The sequence below is a fragment of the Charadrius vociferus genome, unplaced genomic scaffold, assembly GCF_000708025.1.
Source record: "Charadrius vociferus isolate BGI_N301 unplaced genomic scaffold, ASM70802v2 scaffold862, whole genome shotgun sequence".
NCBI lineage: Eukaryota > Metazoa > Chordata > Aves > Charadriiformes > Charadriidae > Charadrius > Charadrius vociferus.
The window spans coordinates 1,161,899-1,186,644 of NW_009647209.1; the positions used below are offsets into that span (position 1 = coordinate 1,161,899).

A 24,746-nucleotide genomic window follows, 5' to 3' on the forward strand; every position below is an offset into this window, starting at 1 on the left:
TGCAAGCAAATCTGGGCACACTAAAGATGTGAAGCCTTGCGCTGGAGACTTGCAACTATAATGCTTTAAACCAGGAGCTATGTGGATTTTTTTCTTTCGTTTTCCTTTTATTGGAAGCCTAAAAAATGTGACCTTTTTTTTCCCCATGAGTCAGGAGACTGCTTGCTGAGTAGGCCATAGTATTTTTAGATATGCTGATTTCATGTCTGAATATGGTCTTTTTATGTGAAATGTATCTTTCATTTGACTGTTTTCCTTTCAGTGCGCTGGCTGTGTGTGCACTGGGCAGTCTCCTACACCGCAGGGCTAAACAGCCTCTTACCTGCAACAGTTTAGCTTTTGTTTTCTTTGAAATACTGAGTTTAGTAATCAAATGTTTTTAACTTTTTTGTTTAAGGCGCTTCTGATCTAGTTGTAGGTTTATGTAGCCTTCAGGCTCCAAAGTTCTTCCATAGATTTAGCTCTAGACTCTGTGCAGCAGTTCTGGATTTGCAGGGGAAGGTAGAAGGTATGAGTCAATATTTGCTGGTTTTCTTACTAATTTTGTAGTGGAACTAGAAGCCTCTTAATATAGATACGGTGAATAGTTTTATTCTGTGTGACAGGTTACAGAAGCATCAGATTGTGGAAGTCTTGGTATTTCTTTTAGGAACTAGATATTTAATAAGAAAATTAAAAAAAAAAAAAGTGTAACTTGAGTCTGCAGAGTCTGAGTTGTATGTACTGAGTTCAAGCACATACAGTGCATAATGTTGACCTCTTCATGAGGTGTGCATTTCTGGTATTTAGTTTCTTTTTTTCCATTATTTATCTTATTTTGCCTGTGAAGTTTTCTTTTTCAGTAACCATTCCTGTTGATCAATATGAAGTCAAGTTTTTTTGCATGGTTAGACCCAACTGTTGCCGTGTGTTACAGACAAGATGAGGTTTACAGCTTTAAAAATACTTCTCTTTCAAAGCGTTTTTAGTGTTAGATAAGGTCCTGTGCTAACCACTCTGTTATTTAGAGAGAAATATGCATTCCTTTTGAGAAGACCGTTTCTCCTGGCCCAGCACTAATGTGCGCAATTAATGTCAGCGATAGAAATGGTGTAGGCGTTAGCAGACGCGTGAGCAAATTGTCAACCACTGCATCAGTAGCATCACAGCAAAACCTACTGCAGCAGCACTCCTCCTTTAGCCTCCGAAAACCAACTTCCTACGTGTTGCCAGACGTTTTGCTGTGTTATTGACATAGATTTTATGGCTTGTTAAAGTTAGTACTGCTTTATGCAGCTTAAGATCTTTCAGGTTTGTATCCAAGCGCTGAAAATTGTAGAGGTGCTACTACGGCGTTTCATGCTTTTGCTAATGCTGCTTGTGTAGTTAGTACAGCTGTCTGACTGTATAAAGAAAATGAGAACTTTCTCACGTCTGCATTTAAAAATTGTGCATAGGCTGTAACTGTTGAATGTAGAGTGCATTTTGGTCTGCGCGTTTTAGAATTTGCCTATGCTGCTGTTAACTCTTTTGTAACAGCATTTCTATCAGCTGGATAGTTTTGTTACTGTGAGTTTTGTAGTTATTTTTCATGAATACAATGGTAACTTCTTCAGTTTTCTTACATCACGACAATGAAAGTGATGCATATATCCGTAGCACATTCTGGAAATTGCGTGGGTGAAGGTGTGTAGTTCTCTTCCTCTTACTTTCCTTAGTCGTCTTAAACACATTTTCAAGACTGTTTTCCATTTGTTAAATGGAATTTCTTTTGCTACTACGGTCGTTATCAGTGGTGTCGGTACTTGCCACCTGGGATAGTACATTTTGGGAAAGGCTTGTGAAGTAGTGATGGCCAGCCCTGCCCTGTGCCCCGCTCCCAGTCTGTGGGAAAGGGAATTTCCCCGCCCGCCCCCCTCCCCCCCATTGTTAGCAGTTACAAAAACACTTCTACCACTTATTATATCAAAATATTTCTATAGAAATGCTAACTGCGGAGCAGGGAAGAAATACTCTGTGACTCTAAATTATATTCCTAAGCACTGATAAATTGAATCGCATACTTTGTGTTCTGTAGTAAAATTTTAGTAGAGTAGAAGTTAGCAATGATGCTTGATTTGTGGTAGGGAGCGTTGTTTTACCTTTTTAAAAAGGTAAGTTCTTTGTTGGGCTGTTTGTTTGTTTTTGTATTTTTAAAAGAAATTCAGTGGGTCTTTTTGATATAGGAAGAGAGGTATGTTCATTAAAAAAGGAAGATATCTTTGGTATTTGTGGTATTAAATATTATAACCCAACCTTTTTTGCCTCCATAGGTATACAAAGCTCGGATATGCCGGTAATACTGAACCCCAGTTCATTATTCCTTCATGTAAGTATTTGTTACTTGTGTATGAATGCTGAAGTTACACTTAGAGTTTCTATAACATGCTATATAAAAAAACCCCCAACAAACAGTTAAAATTGAGCAACTTGGAAAGACCTCTGAGTGATGACACAGTGATAGCAAGGTTCTGTTATGTTTTGCTCAGTTTAGAGAGATACATTCATTAAAATGGTATACTAATATTTGAAGTTAATGTCTTGGAAATTGAAATCATACTGAAATACAGTAGTGTGGCTATATTTACTTTCTAGAAACTTTTTCCCTTATTAGATGCTTCTCGGGTTAAAGTTTAGTTGATTGTAACTAGAAAAAAAAATTGGATGTTTAGCAATTAAAATGTTAAACTTCCTAGGTATTTTTCAGTATTACAGCTATGTTACTTAATTTACTATGTTTTGTAAATAGAACAGGAAAATATTTAATCTGTTTTTCCTACATGTAAAATTACTTATTTGCTCCTTGTCTTCTGAACTGTTTCTCCCCTTGAAGTGATATGGCTCTACTCTAGAGACTGGAACTCGATCAGCTTCCTTTAGAAATGCTTCACCTTTTGACCTCCTACACCACTTGGCATTTTGTCATTGTTCATCTGTGCCAAAATAATCGCGTATTACATCCTGGTAAAAAGGAATAATTAGTACACCCAGTTTTCCTTGTAAATGCAACAGGAAAAGAGCTAGAACTAATAATACTTAAGCATAGTCGTTGTAAAATGGAACTTGATAGTTCAGGCTCTATATTAATTTTTCTAGAAAATATGCTTCAAAAAGCAATTTTCATGGAAAGCTAAAATTAATTCAATTAATGCACTCTCCTGTTGTCATGTAAGTGAGAGAGTCCTTTCAACCTCTTCTATACGTAGTTCTTAATTCTTTTGAATTTCATTTGGTTTACCTTAGCGGCATATAAAATATACGCCAGAGTTTTGTTTTTCACATAGCTTTAACATTAGATTTTTTTAAAAAAAGTTAATGAACCACTGAAAAAACCATTTACATTGCTCTTTAAACTTTATCTCAATCTTTAAATTAAAAATGGGCAAATGGGTTTTTTATTTAATTTCAGATAAGTAGAGTTTATATACTTTTTTTGTCATCTTCAGATTTGGTTTATTTAATTTTAAAATCACTTTCTTGTTCCAAAAAAGGAAAAGAAAGATCATGACACTTTAAACAAATTCTGGGAATGATATGACCTGTCAGGTCATTAAGCAGAGAAATTTATACAACAGGGATGCTATTAAAGTAGAAGAGAAAAGGGGAAATGAGAATTTTTTGGGCAGCTCTTTGATACAGTGGTGATGTATTTAAAAAAAAAAAAAAAAAAGTGCTTTAGTCTAGATGCTCCTACAGCTGAAATGGTCCTTGACTGCAGTTCTCTTAATCAAAAAGGCATTTTTCTCATTTGTACTGTAATCCAGGTTAGAGAATTACACTAACTGCATGAGTTTGCATTAATCTTCTGCTTCAAATGAAATAAAATAGCACTGGTGTTATCCATATTAGAGAAACTAGAGTAGAGTGTAGCAGTACCTAGTTTCAAAGTAAAACGTTACAGAAAGCTGTGGATCTTTTCAAAGCACTTTCTTGTCTCTAAATTTCTTAATATTATCCACAGAGGAAAAATGGTTTGGTTTCTCCTTTGACTTCCAGCAATGGTAGTTGCACGTTATCAATTTGATTCTCTAAAAAAATGTTTGCTGCTAAACAGGTTCGAGCAGCATTCCTTCTGCCTTGTTCACTTGCTGCTTATCTTATTCACTTCTGCTCTTAACAAATTTTTATCTCCCACTCCTCTCTTACATTGTGTTCTTGATTTAATTCTATCTGTAGAGATGACAAACGCTTGTTTGAAAAATGAAGTAAATGAGAATATATAGGGCTGATTTTTTTTTTTTTTAATAGACTTGGGTTTGCTGCTTGCTTCCCCGGCTGCTTTTTAGATCCTAGCAAATGATTGATTTTGCTTGATTTTTATTCACTCAATCCTTTTTACCATTAGCCAGTAGTTGTCTTGATTTGTCATCTATTTCAGTTTATGGTAAATTTATATGTTAGATGGCCTCTCCTTCACCTTTAAAAGAAAAAAGAAATGGCTTGTAGTAGTGGTTACACACAAAAATTGATTTGATGCAAGTATGTCCTTTTTTTTTTTTTTCTTTTTTCCTAAAAGCTCTTAATTCTTGTGCCAAACAAACCAAAGGCAAATCCTCTGAGATACTGCTGGAGTGCTGCCCATCTGCAGACACTGCGGTAGCCGAACTGTGGGTTAGGCAAGATTTATTTTCCTGTTTGTATTTTCAGGATATGATTCTTGATTCAGGTTGTTCCCTTCTCATTTCTGACTTTCAAAACCAGGACCAAACAGGCTAGCGTGAAGGTCAGCAAAATATTGAGAGCACCCGTCCTGTTTTAGGCTTGTAACGGGGTGAAACCACTTTGACTTAAAAGTTTCTATAATCCTGTGGCAAGCGATCGTATTTTACTTGAAACTTCTTGAAAATGACAGACATCTGGTCAGAAAAATTTCCCCAAATGTGTGAGCTCTGTAATGATGTCCTGAAAAATATTTGGCAAGTTTCTTCTTTTCTTTTCTTTTAGCAAACGTTGGCCTTGCAATATCTCCTTCCCCACAGTTTTAGCTTCTACTTCCTATCTACCCCCCACCCCCACCATGCTTTCAGCTTCCTCCAGCCTTTTGCTTCCTCTCTGCTCTCCTGCAAGCAGCTACAGAAGTTACAGTATGATTCACTTTTCTTCCTGAAGAGCTCATAATAATGTCTCCTGGTTTATCCTGGTCAGTCTTTCACAACATTTTGGCTGCGCAGCTCTGCTCTTGTTGCTCTTCATGGAAAGAGAAAGGAAAAGGATGGGGAGCATCGGTGTACTAACAGTGCTTTATCTTAACGTGCTACTGATTTCCAAATCCTGTAGCTGTGCCGACCGGAGGTCTTGAGGCTGCAGCAGCTGTTTTCATAACTTTTTTTTTTAATCTTAGCTGTGAGGAAACAGAACTTCTTACTGGAGGTGAGAATTAGAAAAGTAATTCTGCCTCTGAGCTTTTGGAGCAGGGCCTTTGAATAATTGACGCTGATATTTATGCTTCTTATATATCTGGATTTCCTCATTTGCGTAAATGATTGTGTTTAAAGGCAATTAGTAAGACTTGAAAAAACACAGCAGGTATTGCTGGTGCTGCAGCCCTCTTAGCCAGGGGGCTGATGCAAAAGATCAGGGAAGGGAACATCTGTGTTCCTGTGATATCTAATCAGTGATCCCCCTTTCCAGGATCCTGTGTTTAGCCTTCGCCAGTATTTTTCTGATAAAAACTTTTTTTACTCTGTTTATGATGAGTAATTATCATGGAAGGAATAAATTGCCAAGATACAAGCTCTCAACTTTTGCCAGTTATTCCTTGAAGTGAAGGAGAGATTTATAGTCTTCCTTAAATGAAATTTCCCATCCTGTTCTTAACAATAAGACAGGAGTATAGGATTTAAAGGAAGAAGCTAAACATAGACTTTGTGAAAATCTGTTTTCAAGCATGTAAAGGTGCATCATGTGTCCATACAAATTTCTGTCCTTTTAAAAAGACTCCTGTTATTTCTGTTGAATTTTCTTTTTCTGTATACTTTACATTTTCTCCTACCTTTTCCTTCCTGCCTTCTTTTTTTACCTGTTTTTGCTTACTTAGTTGCTATTCAGTTCTGTTTGTGTGCCATATCTCACTTATTATAATACGTCCAGAAATCAAATTGGTGTAAGTGAAGTAAAACATTCATTTATATAATGGCAACATGGTTTTTTTTCTTGCCTTTCTTGCCTCTCACCTATCTTAGTGATTCTTTTTTATATTTTATCTCACTGATTGCATTTTGAATGTCTAACAATTAAATCGGTTTTAAGTCTGTATTGTGTTACTTTATAAATCATAATTATGTTTACCTACAATTGGAATTAAAATTATTTGTGTTTTATTTAGCTTTTCTGCGCTTATGCTTGAAACAAAGGACAAACACAATTACAGTGTGTTCCTATTTTTGAATGTTGGGTTGTTTTTTCTTTTTTATTATGCAGGATATATAATCTACAATATTGTTTGTGTTCTCTGTTAAAGGTATTGCAATCAAAGAATCGGCAAAAGTGGTCGATCAAGCACAAAGGAGGGTTTTGAAAGGTGTTGATGATTTAGACTTCTTTATCGGGGATGAAGCAATAGAAAAACCAACTTATGCAACCAAGGTATTAAGAGAAATGTTTAAAATAATTTTCCAATACTCTTCAGAAAGCATCAGCTATACAGTAAACAGCTTCTTAAGAATGCTTTTTGGTTAACTTGAATCTTATTTTCTTATTAACTCTGTTTTAATGGAAAATAAAGTTTGGTATTAGTTTTGTTGACCTTCAGGAGCCTGTGGGAATTTGCAAAAAAAGTATGTGAATATATATTTCTTTTGAAGTGAAGGGAGGCTTGGAGAACGTTAAGCGGAAATATCGCATTCTTTCATGTTCCTTGGCATCTTTTATCAGCAACATCAGTCAGGATACTGGGCTAGAGGGAACCTTTGACTTATCCTTGTGCCACCATTCTGTTGTACTGAGAAAAGCACCGTGGATTGTCTCTGCTATTCAAGGTTGGAATTTGAATTTCAAATAGGTGTCAGATCAAGATAGGGAAAACCTATTGCAGGGTTTCTTGCATATGTAGATCATATGCTTTTACTGCAATTGAAAACTCTGTTTATTTTTTCTTTTTTTTTTCTTTCCTTTCCAATTATATTTCGATATTCTTGTGCAACAGTGGCCCATCCGCCATGGTATAGTTGAAGACTGGGACTTGATGGAGAGGTTTATGGAGCAAGTAATCTTTAAGTATCTAAGGGCAGAACCCGAGGATCATTATTTTCTTTTGGTAGGTAAAATTATGTCCTACTTATGAAATTGCGCATGACTAGTAAGAATGCTTGTGCTGATTTACATAATAATTCTTAAATAAGAATATGCTTATCTTGAAAACTAAAGTAAATATAAATTACCTGAAACTTTCCTGACCTGGCTTATCACATCCAGGTTCTTTAATCTTCTGAAGATATCAGAGTGTCTGAACTGCAAACTTTTTTTTTCCTCATTTCCCTCCAAATTGCATCTGCTCCATCCCTTTTTTCTATTACTTATCCACTGAATTCAATAATCATGTTTACATTTTTGAGGCAAAAAAGTACCTGTGTGTTTTGACTTAACATAATTGCAATTACTTTGTTTTTACAGTGTTGCCACCTGAATAGTGTGTCTAGACAGTGAATGTGTTTTGTTTGTGAAATTGGAACGATTGGTTGTCAAATTTGGGTAGATCAGATCTGAATTAAGGTTAATGTTATTCAGAAGCATCTGCTATTCCTTAGTATTTTGTTTAAGGCCATTGAAATAGGCAATTTGTTTTAGTATGGTGTTTATAGAGCAAATTTGGAATTAGAGGTGTTGACCATACTTGTTAAAGAACATCTAATGCAACATCTTCTCGAAGCATGTCTAATTAGGTCCAGTTGCTCAAGGCTGTGTCCAGCCAATCTTTTAATATCTCCAAGGATCAAGATGACATAGCAACTCTGGGCCCCTTTTCCAATATTTGATGACCTTTGCATTTTCCATTTTTTCCCTCCTAATGCCAACTTACGATTCCCCATGTTGCAGTTTGTCTCCATGGCCCCTTGTCCTGTCGCCTTTGTGAAGAGCCTGGCTCCCTCCTCTTTTCAGCTTCCTATTATATAATTGATGCAATCGAAAAGTGAGATTTTTTTTTTTTTTTCCCCCCTCAAATATTCTGTAACACTATCCAAAATAATCTTTCCATGGAGAGATGTAATGTTAATTATGTTTGGTATTTTAATGAAAATTATAGCATACTAGTGTATTGTATGTTGTTGCTAGCTTCTCTCAGTTAAGTCCTTTCTGTAGCTGATCATATTAACTTGTTTTATAGTGATTGCCTTCTGAAGAAAAATAGCTTTTTTTCTTTAATGAGTCACTGAGAATTTTTAAAAATAATTGTCGTTCTTTAAATGTGCCTTCGGTGTAAATTCTTAAGCAGTAATTACTATAACGTTTTTATTGCATTTCTTGTTTTTGCAGTGCAGATTGCATAAATTGTGTTATTGTCAGAGGAGTTTCTAGATTTTCTTAGTTGCACCATTTGACTTTAACAGCAGCCTTTGCACATCATTATTTTTACACGCTATTGTTGTTGAATGGCTCACCTTTCAAAACTTAGGATTTGGTGGCTTTTTTTTTCTCTCAAGTCAAATGTTGGATTTGAATCTGAGTAACGCTTGTGTGTTTTGTCTCACAGACTGAGCCTCCATTAAATACTCCAGAAAATAGAGAATATACTGCTGAAATCATGTTCGAGTCTTTCAATGTTCCAGGGCTATATATTGCTGTTCAGGTAAGGACAGGGCTTTTGAAAGTTAGAGCTACAGTATTTCTCTTTGAGCTAAAACTAACTTCACTATGAAAACTGTATGAGTGGTGTTTGAAATACTTTTATGTACTACTTGTTAGCAGTTTCACCACTAGATGTTTGATATGCATTGATTCGGTGGTCTGTTAGCTATTTACTATTCTTCAGTTACCTATGTAGAAGGTGGCCTCTGAGCAGTGGAGTATAATATCTGTTGTGTCATAAATAAATAAACAAACAACACAACACATCATAATAATGATATTAGGCTAAGAATTGAATCTCTCTCCATATGAAGTAGCAAAAAAATGCTTGTTTGAAGATGGCTAAAAGAGCATTATGAGTCAAAAACTGCATTTATGCAGTCTCTTTTTCATAAGCTGTTGGGTACGTGTATATAATAGTACTAAATCAGTTTCCATGCTGTAAATTACCATAAGGGTGTTGGTCTGGGTATTGTTGTGAGGGGTAGGGGAAGGTGGGATCTGCAATCCAGTGGTTTTATTAAGATTTGTTTTTTGCGTGTGTTCTTTTCCAAGGCTGTCCTTGCCTTAGCTGCATCTTGGACGTCAAGACAAGTAGGAGAACGAACGCTGACTGGCACGGTTATAGACAGTGGTGATGGTGTCACTCACGTTATTCCTGTTGTAAGTATACATAAAAACTATAGAAACCATTTAATCAGAGAAAAGTTTGTCCTGTGACTTCTCTGAAGTTTACACTTACACAGACTGAAGTATAGCTAGGAATCTTCAAAGACATCAGATAATTTCCAGGGTTGTGGTATGGGTTTTTCATTTATTTTTGTAGTGCAGAAACTCTTGAAGAACTCTTCGGCACCCTGAGTTTGTCAGGGCATAGTGTCTTTCAGTGACTTATCTTGAAAGGTGATTTGCCACGGCTGTGCCAAGTGATCAATAAAATTGTATTGCTTTATCATATTTCCAGTTTGTTTTGCTGGTAGGAAGAAATATGTTCTTTACAATAGTCAGTCCAAAAAAGTTTTGGAAACTTGTTTAATTCAGTCAATTAATATTTAAAGTAGAAGTAATACAAAATATTTGAGGGCAGATGTAGTATTGTTTACAATTTGTCTTCATCTGTTGACCAGTGTTTAGTAATATGCTGTAATGCATCAGTGGTACAAGCAAAAAGAAGTTTCTACCTGACTGGGAAAAAACCTAACCCTAAGGTTAATTAATGTTGAATATCTGTTCCAATATACTGAGTTGCTAAAATCAAAAATTAGTGTGATCGTATGATGTTTTATTAAATAATTAACGTTTACAGCTGCAGCTTCTTAACTGTCAAACTATTGTTTTTTGCTGTAGGTATGTATTTCCTTTTACAAAGCTACCTACTCGAAATTTTATAATTGGAATATTTAGTACTGTTCTTTATTTCAAGTGGTTGGTAATATGTCTCTCTGCCCATCTTTCCTTGGGAAGATAAATGCATTTCTAGACACCAGATGCATTTTTCTTTTCAAAATGAAGTTAGATTGCAATTTTTAAGATTAAAACCTGTATAAAGCTTTATCATGATACAGTAAGGTCAATTTTTAAAAACGATGTGTTAAACCAAATAGTAGCATTGGTGGTGATCAAACATATGCTGTGATGTAGCAATTTGTTATTAATCTTGGTGGAATCTAGTGGCTAAATCTTTGTTCAGACTGTTAATCCAAAATGGTATATTTTTAATAAGACATAAGAAACAATTGATATTTCAAACCATTTATAGCTAAACTTTTTTTAAATTGTACTTAGTAGTTTCAATTGCTGCTTAAAACAGTTGAACTTTTCCTGATTTGTGGGTTTGTATTCTTTATAATTGAAATAAGAGTAGGTATTCTGTATCACTTGAAACATTAAGCTCCTTTGTGGAGTGACATTTGCTTGATTTCTGGAATTTTTAAACATGTTGAACAAGTTGACAGCAATAATATACCACTCTTAATTCCTCTTTATCTATTTTATTATAAGTGCTTATTTCTGTAGTGAAGCTAACAATAGTGGTACTTCTTTTACGACTTTATTATTTTCTGTGTTAGAACATTTTATATGAATGTAAGCTGTATATAGGAAACTTTAAGCATTTAATATTAGTGTGATATCTGGATGCATCTGTTGGGATGTAGCCGGTCTGGTGAGGTTGAAGGCCAGTCTTGAACACTTGGTTTCTGTGTTCAGACGAGATACTCTTAATGCCCTGATAGCAGCCCCCAGCACGAGTGTGACTTACAAGGGTAGACTGATGGATGAGTACGGGCCAGTCTGATGTTCTAAGCCATCTCAATTAATGTGCTGAAATGATGCACTTTCTCCCTGCTTTCAGAAAATTAATTTTGGTTCATGTGGATTGTAACGTCTTACATCAGTGGCTGTGACTGCAGAGACACATCATTTATTCTAAAATAATATTTCATGATAGAAGGTTCCTTGACCTTTTTGGTAAGAGTAACCTCATTTTGAAGAGAAAATAAAGGCCAAGGAATAGTGACTGTAGCTATTTGTCTGCCTTATGTACTAGTGACCTTTCTCTTCCTCCTAACCTTGTAAGAATTGTGAACCAATGCAAAGCGAAACAAGTGAAATATTGAAGAATTGGATTTCTGGCAATTCAATGAGCCAGTCTTAAAGGGCTTCAGTCTGAGAATCACAGGTAGCGAATAGAAGTTCAGACTCCATGTCTTTCTCTGTCCTTTGTTGAAAGGAGTTCTTGTCAATGTCTTTCTCCCAATTAATTTTATATACAGGCTGAAGGATATGTGATTGGCAGCTGTATCAAACACATTCCAATTGCTGGGCGAGATATAACGTACTTCATTCAGCAGTTGCTGAGGGAGCGAGAAGTAGGAATTCCTCCTGAACAATCCTTGGAAACAGCTAAAGCAGTGAAGGTAATGTTAATATTGCAGATGTTAAGGTTATTTTTAGATCAGAGCTTGACATCTATTTTAAAAATACAACACTCTCCTAAAATTACTATCCTTCCAAGTAATGGCGCTCTGTATCTAAATAATATAAATATATCTAAATAATATAATAACATGAAATACCTTAAACTTAAGGTATACAGTTGGGTTATACTCAATTTGGCCTAGAATTTCACTCTTCACTTTTGGTCTCCCCTTTCTCCTCCCTTCCCTTATTATTATCATTGTAATACTCAGTAGGAAGTGTTCTTGGTGGGCTGCGTAATGTAAAGAGCTGTAATTACTCTTTTATTATTTCTGAATGTTAATACGTTCTTTTTTGTAGTACAAAGCTATTCTGAAAGACGTTTGACTTAAAGTACACTTAAACCTTGTTTCTATGGCAATTCTTCAATATACTTTAGAACTCATTTCTTGCCATTGTAGAAGTTTAGAGGAAAAATAGAAAAGTAATTTAGCCCAGCAAGATGTGCTGCTTTCAGTGCTGCATGGAAATGATTTGTAGTAACAGAGCCATTATCTAACTGTATACAGTAAATGTCAGTTCGCCCGTTTTTGAGGCCTATTCTGTATCTGCCACTTTAAAACTCTTATTCTCAAAAGCTTAAATTACTACACCTTTTTAAAGTTCATACCATCTTCTCTGCTATACTTAAGAAGATACTTCTAACTGTACATATTCCATTTTCAGGAACGCTTTAGTTATGTTTGCCCTGACTTAGTAAAAGAATTTAACAAGTATGACACAGATGGTACAAAATGGATTAAACAGTATACTGGAATTAATGCTATCTCAAAGAAAGAATTTACCATTGATGTTGGCTATGAGAGATTCCTGGGGCCAGAAATTTTCTTCCATCCTGAGGTAAGTTGCTTTGAATTGTCTACAGTTTTTGTTTTAGCTGCATTTTAGACAGTATCCTATGAATAGTATTTACAAACTTCTAACGAAGTGTTTATCTTGACTTCTATTTCTCCTTATTCATAAATACATACCAGCTATTGTTGTAAGTCAGTGTGGCTTTGATTCTTGAGTGCTAGTAATATTTACACAAATTCAGGTTGATGTCTAAACAAAGCACTATATTTGGAATTTTTGAAGTAAATGGATAACTAAACCTGTACTTTATTGTTGCAATTTTTAATAGAATTTCCTGGTCTCACCACATTGTACCCTGTTTTCTTGCCTGTCTGTTGAAAAGTCAAATTTCTAAATATTCTGTCATCTTGGTTTGATAGCCTCAGTTTCTCTTCCAGTGTTGGAAAAAGTAAATGAGAATAAAATCTTCACACACACACACACCCCCGCCCAATATCCCTCTCTACATTCTCCACTTGCAGCTGTTTTCACGTTACACTGTTTTGCTCTGGTGCTCAGCATTTGAGAACAGCACGTATTCTATGACCTGTTATGGTTAACAAAAACTACCTAAGACAATAGCTGGCAAAACAGATACTTTAGGTTTATTATTCTTTCAAACATTTTATAAATGGCAGCAAAAATAGCTAACATAACTATTTGCATTATTAGTTTTCATGACATCTCTACTATAATAGGATGGTTCTTTCTCTTCCCTTTTTCTTTTTACCCCCTTTGCAATATGTGGTCCTACATGTTGACTCGTGTTTTCGTTCTTGATTGTAGTTTGCTAATCCTGACTTCACACAACCAATCTCAGAAGTAGTAGATGAAGTTATTCAGAATTGTCCCATTGATGTTAGACGTCCTCTGTATAAGGTCAGTAGCTATAATGGGTTTTTTTAATACTTGTTTTAGAAGGACTATGCTTTGTATTGAAATATGTATTTGAAACTTCATTTTAAGAAAACTCAAACCAACAAAGCAACAACAAAATTAACAATTTTTCTAGAAACGAGTCCAATATGCAGAAGGCCTTATGTTACTCACACTTTTTCAGAATGTGATGTTTCATTGCTTAAACTCTTATTTAAAAGAAAAAGAAACAAGGGAAACATAAATCCAAGGGAAAGAAGTGAGACGTACTAAGATACAAATGAATTTCAAAACACAGCCAATTTTGATGTGACAACCTCTTTGTGAATTCATATTCTGTCATGCGTGTTAGATAATTTAAAACTTAAAGTAAAAGCATATCTGTTAACTGTAAATTTAAAAGCTATATTTAGAATTTAAGACCTGGGTAATGCTGGAGAATTACATTTTCACAAGCAGTTAATAATTTCTGTTACTCAAAACAGAATATTGTCCTTTCTGGAGGCTCAACCATGTTCAGGGACTTTGGTCGCCGTTTACAGCGAGACTTGAAAAGGACTGTTGATGCCAGACTGAAACTTAGTGAAGAACTTAGTGGTGGCAGACTGAAGGTTAGTTCTTGCAGCTAATGCATTTAACAAGCATCTTTCTCTCCCTTGTTACTTGGAAAATGTGAAAATAACATACTGCAATGACATTCTTGTTTGTTGAAATGTCTTTTCGTTTGAAGTTCTTACAGAAGCTTTTCAGAGATGTGTATATTTTAGAGAATTGTAGGCTGGTATTGGAGAATATTTATATAGTCCTTTAATTGTTGGAAGCTATAGTACTGTTTCCTTGAGTATGCACTTGTGCTGCCTGTCCATTATTATTGAATTCCATCAGTCTCACCTAATGAAAGGATGGGACTTACGCCTGTTATGTAAAAGCAGTTGGTCACTCCCCAGGTTTTTTACTTTTGTGCTTAGTGCTTATTTATTAGCTGCAAATCATCATCCTTAGTCTTTTGAACTTAAGAGATGGAGCAAGCTCACTGTCGAGCCACCAGGGAGGGTAGTCGGGAGACCGCAGTACTTGTCCTGTGAAGAAAGGCTGAGGGAATTGGCTTCTTGAGAGAAGAGAAGGCCTTGGGAGTCTTAATAGCAGCCCTGTGGTACACATGGGGAGATGACGAAGGAAGTGGGACCAAGCTCTTGACAGTGGTGAGTGGTGGACACATGAGAGACAACAGATATAAATGGAAACAAAAGAGGTTCAGCTTGGGTAAAAGGAAAAACTTTATCATGGGGATAGTCCAGCATTGGAACAGGCTGTCCAGGAAGGTTGTGCAGTCTCCATCCTTGGAATTTTCTGAGATTCAGCTGGATAAAACCGACTGACTTCCTCTGACCTTGTAGCTGACTTCGCTTTAAGCAGGAGGCTGAACTAGAGACACTAAGGCTTCTGCCCACCTGAACTGTCCTGTCATCCTATTAAATTACTTCATTTTTCACGAAACGGCATGATTGTTAACTTACGCTCTTTCCACTTTTAACCTCTCATCTAACTTTTGCACTTTTTCTGTTTACTCTGCATACATAAAAGATAACAGCAGAGAGAAAAATTATTTTGTTTTTTCTTTATAAGGCGAGACTGAAGTGATTTTCCTTATTTATTTTTTAGTAGTCATCTAGCTAGACAAGCTCAAACAATCCTTAAAACTCCCAGTGTAGCTTCGCAATATGCCATGTAGACAACTCTGAAATTTCAGTTATGTGCAGTTCTCTGGTTGAAGTAACCTAGTTTATTCTTAGTCCTCTTTACTAAACTTTTACCGCTTAGTAAGGAAGCGGGATATGAATAAGGAAATCTGGTGCGATTCTTCCTTCTTCAGAGTCCTAGGCATTGCAACTAGTCACTGGCTTGAATTTTGCTGATCTATTACGAATGACTTTTAGATACTGTTTCAAATTGTTCAGATTTTAGTAGGTTGCACTGGAAAAAACAAATCTTTCTGAAACAGTTATGTACATTGCCATTTTTGATAAGCACAAGTAAGGAATGAAGGTTTGTGTGGGTATGGAGGGAAAGGGGCTAACTGGAATGAGTGGTGTAGTTTTGATAAGCATGACTGGGACTGTGTTGGTCCAAGATAAACTTTCAATCAATCTGCAACTGGTGCTATGTGAAAATAATGACATGAAACTTAAAAATTAACTTTCTGAAGTGTTTTTTGAAAGGGGTAAGTAGTATGGATCTGATCTTACAACTGCATAAATAAACAATCCTGCAAGAAATTCAGCAGAAAATAGAACGTGGAAAATTGGAGAGGAACACTGTATTGGAGCTCTTGGGAGAAAATTGGCGTGAATGCAAGTATCTCTTAATGACTGATAAAGTAGGTAACTAGTGATTTATAAGCAAGAGCTGTTTCTTAGTCTGGGTTATACAAGAGAAAATCTGATGCTGTAATTGTAAATTTACATACCCAGCATTTAAGAAAATACTAATTTGTGAAAAGTAAGCTTGCAATATACACTCCTTTAAAAAAGAACTGATTTTTACCAGGAAATGTGACTTTTAAAGTATTCTTTTTTTTTTTTTTCTTTTTATAGCCTAAGCCCATTGATGTACAAGTCATTACACACCATATGCAAAGATACGCTGTTTGGTTTGGAGGATCAATGCTGGCTTCCACAGTAAGTTATCTATAAAGCTTATCATGTTTTAGTCATTCTGGGTACACTTTTGGAGTTCTCATCTCTCCTTTACTTCATGTTAAATGCAGTTGGGGGATTTCTGATAGGCCTCAGGTAGCAAATATACCCCCCCCCCCCTTTGAAGTTTTTGCAGTAGACTTTAAAGAGCAAATCAAAGCTCAATTACAGCTTTGTGTGAGTTGTTAAATAGCACATTTTAGTTTTGTGGTAAAATCCATTGTTTGCATTAGTGTTTAGCCATGCATAATGTAACATTAATTTCAGGACTTCAAGTTACCTGTCTTTGTGGGTTTGGTTTTTTTTTTTCTATTTGCTACATGAATGTTACTGTTATTCAGATAAGGTGTACATAGCGCTGACTAATTTTTTTCTCCTTCCCTTTACAGCCTGAATTCTACCAAGTATGCCATACCAAAAAAGATTATGAAGAGATTGGTCCTAGCATCTGTCGTCACAACCCTGTGTTTGGGGTCATGTCTTAAAGCTGACCGCGGAGGGGTCAGGGATAGGGAGGTGGGGAGGAGGAGTCTTTCTGATTACTTGTTTGTCTGATGGCTGGTATTAAGATAACAAACATGACTTGACAATAAGAAAAAGACCAAACACAATTAAGCAGGATTATTTTAATAAGTGTCTCAATATGCGGATGTAGTGGAAAGCCAAAACGATCACATTTTTTCTTTAGATTGATTATTTGAACCTGTGCGTAACAAAACAAAAAAAAAAGTGGATTTTAGTTCTTTCTGTGCCCTGATATTTTGTATATTAATGGATTATCCAAGATTTGGTGGGATTTGACGGTGTGTAGATAGTCAGCTCTCTAATGCTTCCGTTGTACCCTTTCATGGGTGCAATGCAGGAGCTTGTTTATATTTCATACTTTTTTATACTTTGAAGAAAAATATGAATTAAAGAAACTGTAATATTTGAGGAAAAAAATTTACCAGTGACCAACTTGAAAGTAAATTAAAAAAAAAAGTCATGACTCATGCAACTAGTTCTTGCAAATCATGACCAGTCTAAATCCTGGGTTCCATACAATGCGAGTGCTTTTGGAACTAAAAAGCTAGTATCTTGGATTAACCGATGCCTGCTAGTGCTTTCTGATTACTTGGTGCATTTTCATACTATCTCTTGCTTTAAAAAAAAAAAAAGTAAAGACAAGACTGTTGGACCAGTATTGCAGTTCTGTAGTGTCATTTCTAATTAAAACCAAATAATCAGGTTATCAAAATTGGTGTATTTAAAGCCTAACACCATTCCAATAAAGGCACAAAATTTCTTTTTATGTTTGCGTCAGACTTGTTAATCTCATTACATGGGAAGTTGTGAGCATGTGTTCCTACATATTCGCTATGGTTTTTGAAGAGTAAGATTGGTCTGTAAGGTAGAGATCATTATGTGCATTGTGTAAAATGACGTGTGAGCATTTTAGAATTGCAGTTTATGTGTTCATCTAGATAGCACTTACCTATATAAACCTAACATCTCCGTTGTTAGGTTTGTTCATCTACTTTGTTCTGTAACTTCCCCCCCCACTTTCTTCCAAGTGGTGGTGTTCAGGAGTCAGCACTGCGTTTTAAATCTCTGTGGTTTTTCTGCAAGAAAATACCATGTAGATAAAAATAAAGTGAAAACAATCTCTTTCTCATTCTTTCTAGGAAGAACGCTTCATACATTGAATGGAATTACTTAGACTTTCTGTTAATACTTGATGAAAGAAAACTCCTCTTTAGACACTTCTGAACTCACAAATATAGTTAAGGTTGTTTACGTAGAAGACCACAAGAGGGAGATCTCTTGGTTTCTTGAGTTGTAAAGATTCCTCAGATTTTTTTTTTTCCAAGAAGCTTATAAATTGCCAGAGCTTCTAGTTGCATGATAAGAGACTCCAAAACGAGGATAAATACGGGAGGGTATTTTTACAGCAAGTATTATAAAACTTCACATGCTGAAATCGAGTAGAACCTTGATGCAAACAAGAAAATGTTAAATAGTTGTATTACAAAACTATATTATTAACATCTCCCTGTCAATGATACAATTTTTGAGTTTTTTTTTTTTCAAATAGTGACTTTTTGAGTCATAACTGCTGACTGATTGATGTGGTAAGAAAGACCGACAGGCAAATATGTGTAAAATAAAAAAGTTAATTTAAGCTGTGCCTTTCCAGTAGTCCTCTGGTTCTGCAACTGTATCATGCTGTAGTGACTGGATTTGCTGATGGGCTGTAATGGCCTGAAGATAAGGCAAGGTTGTGGGGTTTCTCCGTCCCTCTAGAAAGCAGCGTCTTAAAAACTCACTTGAATACCTCAAAAATTCCTCATATATAGTGTAGTGAGGAAATGTAAAGAACAGGAGTCAGTGCCGGTTCCTGTCCCACACAGCTATATGTGTATCTCTAGGGTTGCATGCAAACATGCACAGCATGTTGTCCTGGTTTGAGGGGTAGAGGAGAGCATCTGTCAGTCCCATCTGGGGTCCCCCAGGTCCCCAGTAGCCGATTTAGCCTAAACCACGACACGTGTATGGGTGTGGAGATACAGACCTGGTGTGTATTAGCTGAAAGCTGTACTGCAGCTAGCCCTAGATGTAACTGCAGCTCTGGCTTGTGGGTATTTTGGAACTCATATTGGACCTGTTTTTCCCCTCGTTTCCTTTCGCTGTCACGTTGAAGCCTCTGTTGCTGGGGCAGCGAGTGACAAGGCACCTGCAGAAGAGCCCAAGGGAGGGGAGTTGGGGTGCTGGATCTGAGTGAGTGGTCAGGGGCGGTCTGGGGAGGCTCTGAGAAGCAGTGCGAGTGAGATTCCCTAAAGCAAATCTGGCTTTCTACAGATCCTTTACAGGCTGTAAGTTACTGTGATGCCTTGGGCTCGGGTGCTGGGTGGATCTGGGTGGATTAGAGTGGTGGCATCCAGATCTTCAGAATTTGCCTGTTCTTGGCAGTGGTGGGTAACAAGGAGAGACGGGCGATTCTCAAGTACTGTGTCTCAGCAGCGGGGCTTTTGCAGGGGAGGGGAGGTGGAAATAGGAGAAAACAGGCTGCACCAGGAGGGAACAGTGTCAGACAGACTTGCTGCTTCAGGCAGGTCGCTTAGGTCGGTATTTTACAGAAGTAGACGCTGCCCAGTGGTGGGGAGCCCTCTGGAGCCGGGCTGGGTATCCGTCTCAATCCTCACGGCATTAGCAAATAGCTTGTATGTCAAGGAAAGAAACCAGCTCGTAAACGAGCACTTTGATGGGAGGACGAGTTGACATCTGAGCGTGAAAGCTGTCAGGCTGAGAGTAGGAGTTGCTGCCAAGTGTAAAATAAGATGGGTTTTGCATTCCAGCTGTATTCAATGGGGGAAGCACAGGTTTTCAGTATTAATTTGGTATGTTCAGGACTAAGGCCAGGAGTTGTCTTCCTAGGCTGTGAGGGACCCCTGGTGCCAAAACTGAACAAAAATAGCTGAAACAGCCCAGGATGGTGTGGTTTTAGGCACCTCCTGCACCAAAGTCTTGATCCTGTGTACAGAACTAGAAATCTCATGGTCTGAAGAGAAGCTGTGTTGTCTCGCTGATGGCCCTCAGCTCTCAGAAGAGGAGTTGGCATGTGTGCCCGAAGCGTGGCTGGGCAGCCCCTACAGCGCCTGGCCTCCTCAGGTGAGACGTGTACAATATTACATAGCTACCTGCACATTAATTACAAAATCAGGGATGTAGGAGCTTAGTCTTTCATTATACTTAGTTGTTCATGGCTCCAAGAAAGTTTCTTTAAACTCATTTGTGTGGAAGAGAAAGGAGGGGAAAGTACCCGTAGCCTTACACAACACTCATTTTCTATTAGCTGTAATTTAAAATGATGTTAACCTTCTCATAGAATGAAGTAAGTGGGAGGTTTTTTTACAATGTCTTTTCTATTTTTGTGTACTGTAGAGATCATTTCGGAGAAGGTATACAGCCATGGCTGAGTTCTGGTGCATTAGGGAACTAAAAATCTATCAGCAGCTCCCGTTAACGACTTGGACTGAACAGAAAGCCATCAATACTTAAACAGGCAAGATATAATACTCACAGTATTGTTGTACATTGAGAATAACTCTGGGAATGGTTCATGTTGGTGTTCTATACCTGTAACACCACATCCAAATCTGAGCTGGGGTTGCTGGTGAGGTGGTGGAGGGGCTGAGCAGCCTGTGGGTAAGTCATCCCAGGGATCGCGGAAAACAGACATGTACAGTGTGAATAAAAGGCAATTTCAGAAAACCCTGTGCTCTTCTGAAACTTATACCTCCCATCATTGTTCTGTGCTGGGTTGGGTTTAAAGCACATAAAAGGTTAATTGCAAAGGCAAGTGGGTTTTTGTTTGTTTGTTTTTTTGTTGTTTTTTTTTTTTTTAAGAAAGGTTAGAATTAAATGATATTTTTTCTTCTTTTAAGTCTCATTATCAGGAAGATTACATAAAGAAGGCAATTACAATTTGTACCAGTGTACAAATTCAGCTTTTTTTTTTCCTCTTTTTTTTCCTCTCTTGGTTTCAAAATCCTGTTTTGTTGGTAATTAACGTCCCAAGAATACACAAAATCCTTTCCCCAGTCTCTCCATGTTTTGCTGATAAAGCAAATAGATAACCTGGCTGGGGATGGATGCAGTGTGCAGCTGTGACTCCCTTCCCCTCCCAGTGCCGAGGTGGGTGCAACTGGGACAGAGCTGCAGCTGTGGGATGCGGTGGGCGTCTCAGCTGGTCTGGCTGGGGGCCTCTGCCCTGGTGAGGCCACATCTGGCGTATTGTGTGCAGTTCTGGGCTCCCCCATTCAAGAAGGACAGGGAACTGCTGGAGAAGGTCCAGCAAAGGACTATGAAGATGATTAGGGGATTGGAACATCTCTCTTATGAGGAAAGGCTGAGGGACTTGGGCCCTTTTAGTCTGGAGAAGAGAAAACTGAGGGGGGATCTTATTAATGCTTATAAATATTTAAAGAGAAGGAGCCAAGTGGATGGGAACAGTCTTTTTTCAGTGGTGCCCAGTGATAGGACAAGAGGTTACGGGCACAAACTTGAACATAGGAAGTTCCATCTTAACATGAGGAGGAACTTCTTTACTTTGAGGGTGGCAGAGCGCTGGCACAGGCTGCCCAGAGAGGTTTTGGAGTCTCCCACACTGGAGACATTCAAAACCCGCCTGGACACTGTCCTGTGCAACTGCTGTAGGTGACCCTGCTCTGGCAGTGGGGTTGGACTAGGTGGTCTCCAGAGGTCCCTTCCAACCCTGACCATTCTGAGATTCTGTCCAAAGCGCATGTTTAGAAACGTGAGGCAGCAAAAAAAACCACATTGCTGTTTCTTAATCATCAAATGTGCTGCAAAGAGACTATGTTTATTGTGTAATGAAGGATTTAATGAGACTGATGTTATGGGGCAGCATAAAAGAGGTTCATGCTTTTATGGTCCTGGAAACTGCTGGGTGACCTGGGGCCATGCTGTTTCTGCACAGAAAATTGCAAGGAGCACTGAAAACTTGCAGACCAGTCTGCTCAAACTTGGCTTGCTTTTCTGACCTCCAGGAGTTTGATTCATTACGCTAAACAAAGCGGAACTCCGGGTTTAATTGGCTCTGTGTGGTTAAAAGCTCGTGTTCCCATGCAGCTGAATTCGGACTGAATCGAAGGTCACTGCCAAATCAGTTTAGGTTCATCTCTTCATTTTATGAAAACGCTTGTGACCGAACATGAAGGCATTGTTGGGGTGAAGAGCTATTGCTTGCAAAGCTGACCTCAGGCAAGTGCTGTGCTGCGGGTGCTCCCACCACCAGCAGGCGGGATGGTGCTGTTTAACCTCACTGCCCCACAGCCGTGTCCTTACTTGGGTAGGATGAACGGGTTTTTTTGCAAAATTTTTTGTGGCAGTAAACCAAAGAGAGATATGTTAGTTGTTGTCATCACTTAGTTGTTTTGAGTGGGTTTTGTGTTCCACCCCCCCCCCCCCTTTTCTTTCCCTGAAGTCGCAAATGATGTAGGGTAGCAATTCTGTAGTTCAGATTTCACAGAATTCACAGAATTGTTAGGGTTGGAAGGGACCTCTGGAGATCATCTAGTCCAACCCTCCTGCCAGAGCAGGGTCACCTACAGCACGTTACACAGGACAGCGTCCAGGCGGGTTTTGAATGTCTCCAGAGTGGGAGACTCCACCACCTCTCTGGGCAGCCTGTTCCAGTGCTCCACTACCCTCAAAGTAAAGAAGTTCCTTCTCATGTTAAGATGGAACTTCCTATGTTCAAGTTTATGCCCATTACCCCTCGTCCTATCACTGGGCACCACTGAAAAAAGACTGTTCCCATCCCCCAAGTCCCTCAGCCTTTCCTCATAAGAAAGGTGCTCCAGTCCCCTAATCATCTTTGTTGCCCTTTGCTGGACCCTCTCCAGCAGTTCCCTGTCTTTCTTGAACTGGGGAGCCCAGAACTGGACACAGTACTCCAGATGCGGTCTCACCAGGGCAGAGTAGAGGGGGAGGATGACCTCCCTCGACCTGCTGGCCACACTCTTCTTGATGCACCCCAGGATGCCATTCGCCTTCTTGGCCACCAGGGCACATTGCTGGCTCATGGTCATCCTGTTGTCCACCAGGACTCCCAGGTCCCTCTCCACAGAGCTGCTCTCCAGGAGGTCAGCCCCCAACCTGTACTGGTGCATGGGGTTATTCCTCCCCAGGTGCAGTACCCTACACTTACCCTTGTTGAACTTCATAAGGTTTCTTTCTGCCCAACTCTCCAGCCTGTCCAGGGCACACTGTAAGGCAGCACAGCCTTCTGGCGTGTCAGCCACTCCTCCCATTTTTGTGTCATCAGCAAACTTGCTGATGGTACACTCTATCCCTTCATCCAGATCATTGATGAATATGTTGAACAAAACTGGGCCCAGTACTGACCCCTGAGGGACACCACTTGTTACTAACCTCCAACTAGACTCTGCGCCACTAACCACAACCCTCTGAGCTCTATCTGTAAGCCAGTTACATTTCCGATTTAACTATCGAAAAAAGTTCAGATGATCAACTCCGAGTGCCAGTCACCCTCCCTGGTTTAGTGTAAGCTGTCATGTTCTAAACAGGAGCTGGGCAGCTCTGTGCTATGTGGATATTGCGGCTGTCTCTTTGATCTCTTAAATTTTTTATCAAGAACTTAATTATCAAGGGGAGGACACAGCCTGACCTGTGCTAGCTGTAGGTGTGCCTCACTCACCCGAGAAGCGATGCCCCGTGTGTTTGGGTATACTGTTCTGTGGTGAATCCCCGTACCAGTAGATAGATGGCAATTTCTGGTATTTTGCTCTCACCACCCCAACTGCTTTTTTCCATATTATATAAATTGTATTAATTTTCTGGTAATTGTGGAGGGAGACCCACAGAATATGACAGCGCTAAGTTGATAGGAACCAAAGATGTGGTGCTTGATATAAAGCACGTAACACCAATATTGTTGAGAATAGTAAAAATCGAGTAATTATTTTTTTTCTTCTCTTTATGAATGAAAAGAAATATCAGGAAAAGTTTATTGTTTGAAAAGAAGACCAACACAGAAGAAGCAAGTTGCACTTCCTTAAAGCCCAGAAGACACCCTGCTTCATGGGCATCCAGGACAAAGTTTTTTTTAACACCTTGAAGTTCTTCCAGTTTTTATAAATAAACATTAACTGGAGCAGGGGTTAAATGCTTCTCTCCTTCCCAGCTCAATGCCCTAGGTACTAAGCTGTATAAAAAGTTTTCTCCCTTGTCGTCCTGTTTGGGTGACTAATCCTGGGAGAAAGTTTACACCTCCTGATTCAGAGCCCAGGCCTGCATTTCCCTTGGTTTTGAATTGGGCAATTAATTAATCCCTTTCACCACCGAACTGGGGGACCAGCTGCTGCTCCTGCCCTTCCCAGGGCCTCAGCTGGGCACTGCCGGTGGGGACGGATGAACCTGGGCAGGTCCTTTGGGACCCAAATTCTCCTGCAGGGCAGCGTCTAAAAGCTCAAGCTGTTACTGCAAGAGCAGTAACAACCCATAGCTACTCTATTTGCTGCTGCAGTCGCTCCTCTGCTCGAGGCGCGAGATGTGCAGCCGGTGGGAGCCACTCTGCAGCCCTCCCTGCTCCTGCTGCTGGTACCCCAACCTTGGCTCCCACCCCTGAGCTGCAGAGCCTCAGGTAGACCTCCTCCTGCTTGCACAGCTGGACCTCCTGTGCCTTCCCAGCTGACCTCCATCCTCTTGGGGTTGCATACGCTGGATGCTGCCTGCCTCTCCTGTAAAGCGTTGCTGGAAAATCAGTGTTTTAGCAAGTCCTGCCAGCTTCTGATGGAGACTTTGCCAAATACTCAACATGTCTGTGCTGTTCGTTGGTGGTTTAGTGCGTTTTATTTGTTAGGGCTACGAAGATGATTAGGGGATTAGAACATCTCTCATATGAGGAAAGGCTGAGGGACTTGGGTCTCTTTAGTCTAGAGAAAAGAAAATTGAGGGGGGATCTTATTAATACTTACAAATACTTAAAGGGAGGGTGCCAGGGGGATGGGAGCAGTCTTTTTTCAGTGGTGCCCA

The 24,746-nt window shown here is 38.7% G+C and overlaps 1 protein-coding gene across 1 annotated transcript in view; it reads left to right on the forward strand.

Annotated features, from left to right (window-relative positions):
* Nucleotides 1-17,858, forward strand: part of ACTR3 (ARP3 actin-related protein 3 homolog (yeast)) — a 44,032-nt gene extending 26,174 nt beyond the window's left edge. Inside the window, exons 2-12 of the mRNA XM_009895866.1 lie at nucleotides 2,292-2,347; nucleotides 6,479-6,603; nucleotides 7,163-7,273; nucleotides 8,708-8,803; nucleotides 9,358-9,465; nucleotides 11,577-11,720; nucleotides 12,448-12,621; nucleotides 13,402-13,494; nucleotides 13,977-14,102; nucleotides 16,086-16,169; nucleotides 16,577-17,858. Of these exons, the coding sequence (XP_009894168.1) occupies nucleotides 2,292-2,347; nucleotides 6,479-6,603; nucleotides 7,163-7,273; nucleotides 8,708-8,803; nucleotides 9,358-9,465; nucleotides 11,577-11,720; nucleotides 12,448-12,621; nucleotides 13,402-13,494; nucleotides 13,977-14,102; nucleotides 16,086-16,169; nucleotides 16,577-16,672 (1,213 nt within the window). The 3' untranslated portion in view covers nucleotides 16,673-17,858. The remainder of the gene's footprint in view (nucleotides 1-2,291; nucleotides 2,348-6,478; nucleotides 6,604-7,162; nucleotides 7,274-8,707; nucleotides 8,804-9,357; nucleotides 9,466-11,576; nucleotides 11,721-12,447; nucleotides 12,622-13,401; nucleotides 13,495-13,976; nucleotides 14,103-16,085; nucleotides 16,170-16,576) is intronic.
* The last annotated feature ends 6,888 nt before the right edge of the window (nucleotides 17,859-24,746 follow it).